The 13,538-nt window shown below is 45.3% G+C and overlaps 1 protein-coding gene across 1 annotated transcript; it reads right to left on the reverse strand.

Moving 5' to 3' along the window:
- Window positions 1-5,629: 5,629 nt before the first annotated feature.
- LOC145338963 (interferon-inducible GTPase 5-like) lies at window positions 5,630-10,910 on the reverse strand. Its single transcript, XM_080183372.1, has 3 exons — window positions 10,820-10,910; window positions 6,998-7,007; window positions 5,630-6,806 (listed from the first exon to the last, which is right to left on the reverse strand). Exons 1-3 carry the CDS (start codon window positions 10,908-10,910, stop codon window positions 5,630-5,632), a joined length of 1,278 nt encoding a protein of 425 aa, XP_080039498.1.
- Window positions 10,911-13,538: the final 2,628 nt, after the last annotated feature.

Consider the following 13,538-nt stretch of genomic DNA (forward strand, 5'->3'; position numbering starts at 1 on the left):
GCACAGACACAGGCCATTCGGCCCATCTCCATGTCAATGTCGCTGCTCCACACGAGCCTTTCACACCCCCATCACCATATCCTTCTATTCCTTTCTCTCTCTCGTGTGTTTGTCCAGCTTCATTTTGCTTCCCTTCCCTTCCCCCCCATTGCAACTACATTCCTACCACTCGCTGGCTTATGAAGTTTCTCCTGAATTCCCTTTGCACTCAAAAGGGCTCAATCTTTTCCAGCTGTTTAGGTCTGGACTTAATATCCTTTTCCTTACAGCTGTTTTTGTCACAGCAGAGAACATGCATTAAGTAGTCTAGCATAGCCAGAAAATAATAGAACTAAAGATGGATGAGTCATTAAATAGTCTGGTTCAATTCTGAGTATTGCTTTTCAAAACAATTTAAATGAAATGCTGGAGGGGAAAATTTCAAAATGTTTATTTGGTGAACATTTCTGTTTAATAATTTAGAAAGGAAAGGATTATTTGTGTATTGATTTGACATCTACCATTTAAACAACATGAGGATTAAGGATGACTTGCTTCTACTTCAGCTCAGTGGGTTCCAATATGACCGAGTCCGCCAAGTGCACCCACTGATTCCTTTGCAGGTTTGTGCCTTCCTTGCCCTGACTTCACCTGACACGCTGCGTTCTGCAACTTCGCAGCCGAATCTTCTCCAGCGATTTGAGTTAATCACAAAGCAGGGACTGTCACACTTTTGTACAAGTCAATTAAACTAAATAAACCGAGGGGCAAAGCAAATAAAGGCAGCCACTTAAAGGGGAACTGCCCAGAAAAAAAACACAAAACAAAACATGATTAAAGGGATCAATAAGATACCCCGGTCCCTGCAGTGCCCATAGACTGATCCCTCTTCAGGGGCACCCAGCTGCAACTGTAACAGTGGTAGAGAAACAGACAGTTGGGTTGGGTCCGGTCCAACAACCCACCTCCGCATCACCTGCTTCCTTAACCTGTTGATGGCAAGCTTGGCAAGGCCCACAAGGAGGTCCTCGTCTTTCCCTGCACCAAGTGCCTATAGATCAGGAGTAAGATGCTGAAATAGAAACAATATTGCAAGCAAACGTTTTTGTAAGAAACTAAAGGAGGGAGTGTAATCTAAAACAACTTACTCCACAAGACCACAGAAAGGGTCGATGACTTGAGAGTCCATGAACTGATGCATCCAATGGTTGTATGGCACTGCTGCATGCAACACCCTCCATCCCAGCTCCCCAGTGTTAAAGGGGAAAGGATCTCTCCACAGGGGAAAGATTAGGGACTCCATTCCTCTTCAGCGGGAGTTAAGGTGGTGGGGGGCGGGGGGGGCAGTAGTGTGACGGAGTTGGTTTGGGAATACTCATTCAAAAGCATTTCCACTGTCCTTGAGGGAATCTCCTACCTTGACCACGTACTCAGTAGAGCAAATGCTTCAGGAGTCTAGTGTCAGAGACTGCTTGTGCATTAGTGCCACACTGCTGCGGGTGCTGGCTTTTTTTAAAAAAGTTAAAGTTTATTTATTAGTGTCACAATTAAGGCTTATGTAAACACTGCAATGAAGTTACTGAAAATCCCCTAGTTCCACATTCCAGTGCCTGTTCAGGGACACTGGAGGGAAGAATTTAGCATGGCCAACACATCTAACCAGCAGGTCTTTCAGACCATGGGAGAAAACCAGAGCACCTGGAGGAAACTCATACAGACATGGGAGAACATGCAGACTCCATTTAGGAACAGAAGACAAGAAAACATGCCTTGATAGTTTAAAAACTGCTGGAATAATAGTGCATAATTGTGCTTTGAGGGAATATGAATAGAGATTTTCCCTAAACACCCCACACTCTGGAAAAGGCAAGATATAGCAATCAGATGATTTATGATTGACTGCAACAATGTTGATTCCTCCACTTTTGGGAGGTCAAGATGTCAGACGTGCTGCTGCTGCTGGCTTGGCATAGTAAATCATTCTGCTCATCTGCAAACCATCTAGAGGAAGGCCATCAACTTGGTAATGATACTTTGTTGGAGAAATATGCAAAACAAATTTGAGTTATTCATAAGAATCCTGCAGACCCACTTCAAACATGCCAGCTTCTCAACTGAAACTGTGTCCAATTTGTCACCTATGCTCACTTTAAATCTAACCCTTCAAATGGAATTCTTCTTCAAAAGAACTTCAATCTTGTTTTCTTCTGCACAGATTTAATGGAGGTGTACAGGATTAGGTATTTTGTGTAATGAAAAGGTCAAGGTGTGGAACATTTCCATTGGGAGTACTGCATTTGTAGAGATTCCCTGGAAATGTTAGCATTCAAGCAGAGGCAGCATCTGGTGGACAATGGAACCATACAGTGCAGGAGGCCATTCAGTCCATCAAATCTGCACTAACTTTACAGGGATGGGGATCCTCTGGTAATCCTGTACATTTGCTATGGCTAATCTACTTAACCCACACATCTTTGGACTGTGGGGGAGAAACCCACACAGACATGGAAAACACCCACACAGACTTGGTGCCAGCCACCACATTGCTCTATCAACTGCTACACCTGGGAAGCATTAGCTAGTGAGAGAGAAATAGCACTACCAATGACTAGTGGCTACTAGAAGTTTGGCAAGTGCCAAACATTCAAAAAACCCAACCCATCTTGTGAATGGATGATTTGCTGCCTGCAGGGGTAGTAGAAGCAGAAATGACCAGATACATATGTACTTGCCATACTGGACAGAGGGTACAGCAAGGGTTTACCAGGCTGATTCCTGGGATGGCAGTCTCATCACATGACAGACCTAAGTTGGCTAGAATTGTATTCATTGGAGTTTAGAAGAGGGAAGTTTTAACAGGATTAGACAGGATAGATTCAAAAAGAATGTTCAGTGATGGAGGAGCCCCAGAACTTGGTAACAGTTTGAGGATAAGTGGTAAACCTTTTAGGATTGAGACAAGGAGAAATTTCTTCATCTGAAGGATGAACAGTATCTGGAACAAGCTGCCAGAGGTAATGGTACAGGCAGATAGTTTGTCTTTTAAAAGCATTTAGACAGTTATATGGATATGGAGGGACATGGGCCAAGCTTAGGGGTTTAAAAAAAGGCAGCATTGACAAGTTGAGCTGAAGGGCCTGCTTCCATGCTTTAACCCTGACGTGAAGAAATTAGGTTTAGTTCGTGGGGCTAAAAGGAATCAAGGAATATGGGAGGGGTGAAGGGGAGAGGAAGGCAAGATCAAGATATTGAATTTGATTAGTCATGATTAGAGGGTGGGAAAGTGGAACTGTGAGAAACACAGCTCACAGTTAAACAATTTAGTCAAGTCAAGTTCTGAAGGAGCAAGATTTTATTTGACGTTCTTGCAAGACCGGGTGTCTAGCGAAATAGGCACACCTCACATAGATTTACAGCACATTTTATACCTTTTTTACAAGCATTGTGATGGCTTTGCAATGTGATGTTCTCTCCTAATTGGTGGTCCCTGTCCCATGTGTTGACATTCTCCTATTGGCTCAAGGTGCCCTAAGTTCCTATCCCATCTAACAATGTCTCCTGTTATCACAAGAGTGCATTAGCAAACTCATCCATCTTATCCAATACTGTTATATGTCCAGTTCAGATTGGCAGTAATCAATCCTTTGCCAACTTAATCACTGCTGTCCCGACTATCTCAGTGACCCCTTCCCCCTTTTATGCTTAGTTGTATAAACAACACATCTTGCAGACCATTTGCTTTTTATAACGTGGGCCTCTTACATTCCTGCAGGATGTGGTGTATGCTTCACTGCACATCACATCTCTGATGTTATCTCTACATTACAGGCAGTCTTTTTATTATCCCTAATTATTGCTGTGTTAGCAGCATCAAACCCTATGTCCTATGTTTGTGACTAAACTCAGTTGTTTCCATAAAGTGGGTTATCAATATGCCTAACTATATCCAATCTATTTAACTTCAAGCTATTTCTCTATGCTCTACAAATATGTGTTAACAACATCTTTACCTATTGCTCACAGAATAGAGCAGCAACAGATCAGCCATGATCTTATTGAATGGCAGGGCAGGCTCAAAGGGCTAGATGGCCTACTCCTGCTCCTATTTCTTATTATGTTCTTATGAGCAAATGAATGGAGTAGGCTTGAATGGCCTACTCCTGCTTCTCTTCCTACATAATACTATAGACTAAGATCACACAATCTCAGCTACTGCAAACATGGGCCAAATGGCCTCCTACACGGCAAAGCTGTTTTTTAAAGTTAAAGTTAAAGGGTTAAGGAATGTGTATACTCAATTTGCTTCTACTGCAGAGAAAATAGAACCACAGGTTACAATATTAAAAACAGACAGACAGCACCAGAAGATAATGCACAAACTGCTCCATTTTAATAATCACAGGTGCAAGGCAAGCTCCAGTATAAAGTCTGATTGGCACACAAGACATTTATGGAAACAATTACAGGAAATTGTTAAACAGGACAGTGAAAAACTGCTAAATGCAAAAAACTTGTATGTCAAAAATCTTAAGCTATTTTTGAAACAGATTGTCAATGGTAGTCTAAATCCTTGGACTAAAGCCACCAAGAAATGTCTGACTAGAGTCCCCATACACAATTTTAATCCTAAGATTGTACAGTAATTAACTGGAGAATTCAGTTAGCAATGGGACATGGCCAGTCTACATGGCGTGGTCTGTCTTGGTGGTATTCCTTTGGTGAAAGGACTGAAATGAAGTGGGGACTTAGTTGTATTGGTCAGACACATTTATTTTCATCTACACCAGGCATTGCCTTTTCAAATCCAAATTTTGCTGGTCTTCACCCTCCCAAACAAGTGACAATTTTCCACAAGAACCACCTTCCCTTTTTTTACTTTGGGAGGAATACCAAGGCAAATCCAAAGCAATGCCAACAGTAAAGTCAGCCCATCCCCCCAAATACTGAGCTCAAGGAGTGTTTCAACATGTTTTCAGTAAAAAGGCTCAAGTTCAACAGTAAAAACAAATTGAAGTGTTGTGACACATCCCCAGCTGCAGACAGGAGATTGGGTCAGGTTCACCCCACCCTCATTTCAGTGTCAAAAGTTCTCAAAAATCAATTCATACTTGCGTTTCCAAAAATAGCCATTGATTGCCTTGAAGGATGATCTTTACTGCCATGTTATCTACAGGAAGGAGCTATCACTTTTAATAAAAAAGGGAAGGATGTTGTAATGTTTGAAGTACAAGACAGCATAACCACATAAAAACTCCACATCTGAATCATTGCTCAGTTGCATTAAATGTTAGTGGTATGCTGAGACAAAACTTTGCATACTCATCCAGCACTGTAGCTGCCTATTTAATGCAACAGTGAATTGAGTGGTACAGAATTGCTAAGGATTCACTTTTGGTTCCATGCCCATTTAATCTCCAGACCAATCTTATTTAGTAGTTAAAGGCTCTTGGGATAAAACAGATACACTTCAGACTTGAGAATATAATTTATTGCACTAAAGCAACCTGGATCAGGAGCATGCCCTGAGGTTATATGATAGACTATGGAATTAAACATGTCACCCACTAGGAAGGACACCAAATTGGTCTTTGATATGGAGGGAAGTTTCTCCCTTTGTACTGTTTTTAGACTGTTGGGATCTCTAGCAATGTTAGTCACCCCTCAGTATTTCTGTTATCTTCCTCTGAATCCGATAGGCATCGTCCATAAACTGCTCCAGCATGGAATCCAACAAGCGGATGGTGGAGGCTCCAGAAAGCTGCCCGCCAGGCAGGGTCTTGAGGAGTGGCAGCCACTTGACGTTGCTAGGGGAAACCAGCACATTCTTTTCTGTCCACCTCAGCAGTTCTTCTGCAACTGCTTTCTCAGTGAGCTCCCTTGCCAGCCTGGTCTGGATCTCATCTGAGAGGACAAAAGTGGGCTGGCCAATCAACCTGGCACTCTTGTTCAAGTCTCGGTAGTCTAGCCCAAGCATAGTGCGGAAGAAGCGGATCTCTTTGTGCAGAAAGGAGATGTTTGCCTGGTAGGGCAACTGCTCAACTGGGACAGGGTCAATAATGCAACTGTAAATTGCCGATACTGGAATCAACTCCTTAAGCGAGTTCTTCAGCTCCATCTTATTGGCCAGGTAGTACAGGGATAGTAACAGGGCATGTTTCTGGAGTGGGGGTGAGGAGTTCTTCTGCAGGGCTTGGATGCATGCCATGAAATCAAACCTCCCAGTATCATGGCAGGAAACACAGAAGAAGTGACTGATCGCGTATTCAATGTCCAAGTGGTCAAAGCAGTCAGCAGTGACCACATGCAGGGCATCTTCAGCAAACTCCTTGTTCTTGTAGCTGTGGGTGTCCAAGTCAATCTTGGTGCGGACAAAGTAAACCTGCTTGCCAATCCGCCGGAGCTCATTGGCAAGGGCTACAGCCTCCCTCGTGAATCGGCTTGATGACAGGATAAAGAAGCCAACATATCTGTCAACCTCTAGTGCTTCCAGGTAGCTGTCTGGTGAGAAGTTGGCCCCCTCGATATTGGGCAGCTCCCAAAACATGCAGCAAGGTTCTCCTGGCCTCCTGTAGGATGCTGGCTTTGCCACCTGCTGGGTGGGGTCAGTTGGGGCAGCACCATCTGTGCCATCCTTGAAATCCATCACTGAATTAATGAAAGCAGACTTCCCCACCCTTGGGGTGCCAGTGACTGCCACATGAACTGTTACACATTCGACTCGTCTCCTCTCAGCTTTCACCAGAGAGGCCAGTTTGGATATCCCACCATCCTTCACGGCTTCTAAAAATCTCTCAAGAATCCTTTCAACTTCCAAATCCATACTCAAACTGAGGGGAAAGAAAAAACAGGATAATCAAAAGCTAATCTAGAATGCAGAACAAAGAATGTTAGCATTGTTGAGCTCCCAGTGTCCTCATTCCTGTCCCAAAACACAACAAAGCACATGAGAAAGACACTGGGAAAAGAGACAAGTCCAAATAGTCAACTTGTTCCCTCACCAAGTAATGAGGGCACTTACCTTCCAAGGCCTTTGTCCAATAGACAAGGACACTCAGTCAAGTTAGAAGTCCACTTTATACAGACAAAGCATGATCTTCTTTGTATGCAGTTAGAAGACCAGAGTCTCAGAATTAGGACAAGACAGACATTCAACCCATCACTGGTCAACTCACCTGTCATCCCCTGGCCTTCTCCTAGCACATTCCTCCCTTTTCCCCCTTGAATGCCTCAGGATGCAATTAACTTCCCAATTTCTGCCCTTGCTCTTTTTTTAATTAAAATATTAATCCTGTGATGTCTCTGGCTGTTCAGTATTTGGAAATGAAGCCTGCTTCTGAGGTCCAAAGTGGACAACTGCACTCTAATCCACTGGATTTCTACTCAAGATAGAAAAAGCAGTTTTTCCATTTGCTGACATTTTTGGCTGCACCCAACATCTATCTCAACAAAATTCTGTCTGCAGAATAGTCACTGGGAACTCTTTACAAGCAAAGATTTCTGCCAGAGTCACAACTAGATGTGTAGCAGAGAGCCTAACGGTGCTCAGTGCAACTTAGTACTGACCAACGGTATTGTGCTCCCTTCGGAAGCACACCTTCCCCCCAGTATAGAATCATACAATCCCCAAGTATAGAGACCATTCGGCCCATCAAGTCTACACCAATTCAGACAGAGCATCTTGCCTAGGTGCTCCCCCCCCCCCCCCCCCCCAACCCTGTAATCCCACACATCTAGCATGGCTAGTCCTTCTAACCTACACATCTTTGGACACCAAGGGGCAATTTAGCATGGCCAATCTACCTTGCCCATCTTCAACCTAATGCAACAAGACTTTCTAGGGCAAGAATGCCTACTTACTGTTAAGAGGGCATTGAGTAAACCATTGAGCCCAAACTCCATGCCAGCTTCCTGTAGACAATTCCACACAATCCCACTTCTCCATCTCACATACCTTTATCCCATCACTTTCCCCACTCCCTTATCCTTGGTACATCAAGGTAGTAAAATTGGAGAAGCTGGGATTATTGTCCTGAGACTGAAGATCAAGATTTTCCTCAGATCACAACCAGCCTAGTGACAGGAGAGCTGAAATTCAAAACAGAGGGCATGCCAAACCATAACCTGAAAAAGGAGAATCTCCAGTCAACCTGGGAAAGGGCAGAGATGACAGATTCTAGAGTTACGTTACACAAACGGGAACATACAGGGGCTACAGGCAAAGCACTGGAGTGGGAACAAGTAGTTAGTACACAGGTCAAATGGCCTCGTGTGAAGTATGAATGTGGAAATGCTTCCGACAACCCCCAATCATCTCATTCAACCAGAATGAATAAACACTCAATTAATGCCCCAGTTGCCTGGCATCACCACCAACTTTCCCATTGGATTTATTAATTAGTGACTAGTGCATGTTGGTAGCTTCTAGAACTCAAAATCAAAAAGTGCAATCTTACACTATGCAATTCAGAACAGGGTCAGTTATTTTTTATATTGAAAAATGATGCAACATTACAAGTTTCAGACAAGTCACTAACTCAAAGGAGAATAGTTATTGTCTGTGACATCCATAGCATTTCAAGTCAAATTAATAGAGCAAAGCAACTTAATGGCCTGATTAATATATCAGTGCACTGCTTGGCATATTTAATTGAAATATATTCATTGAGATATTCAACTGAAAGACCTCAGTGAACTGAAAATGGGCTGCAAATTAATTTCAAGTACCTAACATCATCTTCCCCCTTACCCCACAACCATTTCCCAGGAGCTCCCAAATCAATTTTCTGGTGCAAGTTCCAGGCCAGCAACTCCAACTAACATTTTAACCAAGTTAAAACAAAATCACTGCCCCGCCAGCTACAATGACAGGACTGCCAAGAAACGAGCAAAGGGGTTGGGCAGATGAGTAGGGCTAATTCCACAGCTTCTTCCAAACAAGCTAACGTAGGCACGAGGGAATGTTCACTACGAGTCCAGCACAATTCCCTCTAAATCACAGGGTGATGAATATAAAATGATCCTACAGCCCATCATACCTGCACTGGTCAAAGGTAAATGACCCAACTATTCTAATTCACAGGTAGCACAGTGGCTAGTACTGCTGCTTCAGTGACAGGGACCCAGGTTCAATTCCAGCCTTGGGTCACTGTGTGGAATTTGCACATTCTCCCTGTGTCTTTGGTTTCCTCCCATGTCCAAAGATGTGCAGGCTAGGTGGATTGGCCATGCTAAATTGACTATAGTGTCAGGGGAATTAGCAGGGTAACTGCATTACAGGATAGGGCCTGGGTGAGATGTGGTCAGTACAGACTTGATGGGCCAAATAACCACCTTCAGTACTGGGATTCTATGATTCAAGTCCACAGGAAACAATTGTGATCTTCCCCAGATATCTTAGTCATTAGAGTCAGAGGTTTATAGCATGGAAACAGCCCCCATCAGCCCAACTTTTCCAATAAAATCTTTTTTTAAAAAAAATGATGAAGCTAGTCCCAAATCCCTTGATACTACCTTACCCATGTAACTGTACCCACCTCTACTACTACTTCTGGAGCTTGTTCCACTTTTAGTAGTGGAAGGAAGGTAGCAAGGCCAAGTTGCCCACCACAACAATTTAAATGTAGAAGAATGGGGGGAGGCACTCACTACAGAGGCAATAAGCCAGACAGTAAGCTGCAAGCAAGAGAAAAGGGTGGATGGAAGCTTTCTTAATAATCCACAAAACTGGCTTTTCCAAATAGTAATCATCCACCATTTGGATTTTCCTCCCTCACACTACATGATCTCAGCCTTTACTACCCCAAAGCTAGACATAATAAACTCACAAAACAACACATCAGATGCTGCTCTTTTGCCCCTAGAATATTCCAGACTCAAAGTTTCTCCAGAACTTAGACCTTGAATAGGAGTCCTAATGTTACAAAGGACAGTCCATGTCACACTGTGGAGTTCACACATTCTCCCCCTGTCTGCATGGGTTTCCAGAGGCTCTGGTTCCCCCCTTACCCCAAAGGGGGGTGGATTAGGTGTATTGACTGTGCTAAATTGCTCTTCAGAGTCAGGAGTACTAGCTAGGGTAAGTGCAAAGGATTGAGGATAGGGCCTGGATGGAATTGCAGTCAGTGCAGACTCAATAGGCCAAATGGCCTCCTTCTGCACTATAGAATTTTAAGATTCTATAACACATTCCAAGCTAAATCACTTCAAAGCTCATCTTTTGCTTTCAGGCAGTAAAGAATCTCAAACTCTGCCATTCACACTTCCATAAGAAGTCTCACAACACCAGGTTAAAGTCCAACAGATTTATTTGGTAGCAAACACCACTAGATTTTGGAGCACTGCTCCTTCATCAGGTGACTCACTATATTTACTTCAGTCCAACACCAGTATCTCAACATCATTCACACCTCCTCCAGACTCATTCACTTCTCTTTTCATTTACCCAGAACCAATCCCTGTCATACACCAGGACAGCATTTGTCCTTTCATCCCTCTACCCCACACCCAAATCACAAGTTTTTCTTTTTGGACTTTGGTCCAATCTCCCCACTTGCTCAAAAACATTACAAACAAAAGGCTCATAAACTCTGAAACATTGACTCCCCTCATTTCTCCACTCACTTCCCCCACAGTTAATACCTGAGCTGTAAAGAGCTGCTACAAGTTTCTGTTTTGCATCAGGGCCCAGTCTTTTAAAAGACCTTCCCTCGCCCAGTTGGGGGTCACCTCACATGATCCACTTAACCTGGATTAGCAACCCAAATGAACCATCCAATCAAAGAGCTCCTGCCAAACTGCTCCACCCACAGCATTAATAGGATGCTAATTGATCCCATCTCACCATTAACTGCAGCAACCTTGTCAGCTTGGAGAAGGCACAGCCCACCATCTTCAAACTCAAGGGCCCCATCTCCCTTCAGTAACATTTCCATCATCGCATTGGGCCAAAGATCACTTACTGGGGAACAAGGAAGCATCCACAGCGACCAGCCTGGCCAACTGGGGAAAGTTATATCAACTTAAATATGATAATAGTCAATTGAGATGGACACCGCTTTGGCAATGATGTCTAAACAGTTGTTAGGAAGTGATAGGGAGCTCTCACTCCCACGAATCAGAGGGTTGCGACTTCATGGTCCCCACTCCAGAGATTTCAGGACAAAGCCATGCACCACAATGCCAGTACTGAGGCAGTGCTGCCCTGCCAGAGAGTCAGTACTGAGGCGGTGCTGCCCTGCCAGAGAGTCAGTACTGAGGCGGTGCTGCCCTGCCAGAGAGTCAGTACTGAGGCGGTGCTGCCCTGCCAGAGAGTCAGTACTGAGGCGGTGCTGCCCTGCCAGAGAGTCAGTCCTGAGGCGGTGCTGCCCTGCCAGAGAGTCAGTCCTGAGGCGGTGCTGCCCTGCCAGAGAGTCAGTCCTGAGGCGGTGCTGCCCTGCCAGAGAGTCAGTCCTGAGGCGGTGCTGCCCTGCCAGAGAGTCAGTCCTGAGGCGGTGCTGCCCTGCCAGAGAGTCAGTCCTGAGGCGGTGCTGCCCTGCCAGAGAGTCAGTCCTGAGGCGGTGCTGCCCTGCCAGAGAGTCAGTCCTGAGGCGGTGCTGCCCTGCCAAAGAGTCAGTCCTGAGGCGGTGCTGCCCTGCCAGAGAGTCAGTCCTGAGGCGGTGCTGCCCTGCCAGAGAGTCAGTCCTGAGGCGGTGCTGCCCTGCCAGAGAGTCAGTCCTGAGGCGGTGCTGCCCTGCCAGAGAGTCAGTCCTGAGGCGGTGCTGCCCTGCCAGAGAGTCAGTCCTGAGGCGGTGCTGCCCTGCCAGAGAGTCAGTCCTGAGGCGGTGCTGCCCTGCCAGAGAGTCAGTCCTGAGGCGGTGCTGCCCTGCCAGAGAGTCAGTCCTGAGGCGGTGCTGCCCTGCCAGAGAGTCAGTCCTGAGGCGGTGCTGCCCTGCCAGAGAGTCAGTCCTGAGGCGGTGCTGCCCTGCCAGAGAGTCAGTCCTGAGGCGGTGCTGCCCTGCCAGAGAGTCAGTCCTGAGGCGGTGCTGCCCTGCCAGAGAGTCAGTCCTGAGGCGGTGCTGCCCTGCCAGAGAGTCAGTCCTGAGGCGGTGCTGCCCTGCCAGAGAGTCAGTCCTGAGGCGGTGCTGCCCTGCCAGAGAGTCAGTCCTGAGGCGGTGCTGCCCTGCCAGAGAGTCAGTCCTGAGGCGGTGCTGCCCTGCCAGAGAGTCAGTCCTGAGGCGGTGCTGCCCTGCCAGAGAGTCAGTACTGAGGCGGTGCTGCCCTGCCAGAGAGTCAGCGTTGAGGGAGTGCCGCACTGTCAGAGGATCAGCACTGAGGGAGTGCCGCACTGTCAGAGGATCAGCACTGAGGGAGTGCCGCACTATCAGAGGGTCAATATTAAGGAAACGCCGCACTGTCAGAGGGTAAGTACTGAGGAAGAGCCACACTGTCTGGGTCATTGTTTGTTCTCTGATGGATGCAAAAGACTCAAGTCATCAAAGTGTCCACAATGGCCATTGGTGATCTGATACCAATTAACCTCTCTTGCTTATCATCACTGATCAGGTTCATAATCACGCTGCTATCTGTGGGAGCTTGCTGTGCACAAATTGGTTGCTACATTTCCTACAGAACCATAGTGATCCCTGTGGGGAGAATACTTCATCGGCTTTCTGGAAATATAAATTGTGATTGTTCTTTTCAGCATGATTTCCCATTGGCATGAAGAACCTAACTCTCTTCAATTACGTTGTTAACTTAAATGTGCTGCATACAACTTGTTTCCTGTAGAATGGATGGAACAATGATTAGTGACCTTCATCTCATGATGTGTGATGTTCCAAACCCAGGTATCGGTATTATATATGCATGACACACAAGACTAGGAATTGATGAGGATAAATTTATTTTGCTTTATTAGAGTTAAAGGTAGTTTATCTTGTGCTCAAATTGTCATTATGTTTATTTTTTTCATTTATTGTCCATCCATAATTACCCTTTGAAAAAATGGTGATTGAGCCGTCTCCTTGAATTCTGCTGTGTAGTATGCCCACAGTGCTGTTAGGGAGGGAATTCCAGGATTTCATTCCCAGATATCGTTTGCCCTTGTCCTTCTGGATGGCAGCAGTCATGGGTTTGGAAGGTGTTGCCTAGGGAGCCTTGGTGAGTCACTGCAGTGCATCTTATAGATCGTGCACATGGTTGTCACTGTGTGTCAATGATGGAAGGAGCGAATGTTTGTGATTAGCGTGTTGATCAAACAGGGCTACTATGTCCTGAATGATACTGAGCTTTTTGAGTGTTGTAGAGCTACATTGCTGTGGGTTTGGAGTCACATGAAGGCCAGGCCAGGTAAGGATGGCAGATTTCCTTCCCTAAAGGGACATTATTGAACCAGTTGGTTTTATAGAGGTTTATAAAATAATGAGGGGCATAGATCAGTTAGTCGACATCTTTTCCCAAAGTTAGGGAGCCTAAAATTGGAAGGCATAGGTTTAAGATGAGAGGGGAGAGATACAAGAGGGTCCAGAGGAGCAATTTTTTCACACAGAGGGTGGTAAGTGTCTGAAACGAGGTGCCAGAGG

Source organism: Carcharhinus amblyrhynchos, unplaced genomic scaffold, assembly GCF_965287045.1.
Source record: "Carcharhinus amblyrhynchos unplaced genomic scaffold, sCarAmb.v2.hapA chromosome_270, whole genome shotgun sequence".
In the NCBI taxonomy this organism is placed as follows: domain Eukaryota; kingdom Metazoa; phylum Chordata; class Chondrichthyes; order Carcharhiniformes; family Carcharhinidae; genus Carcharhinus; species Carcharhinus amblyrhynchos.

What these genes read in the sequence shown, in the direction of transcription:
- LOC145338963 (XM_080183372.1), bottom strand. Translation starts at nt 10,910, where the DNA reads ATGGAAATGTTACTGAAGGGAGATGGGGCCCTTGAGTTTGAAGATGGT.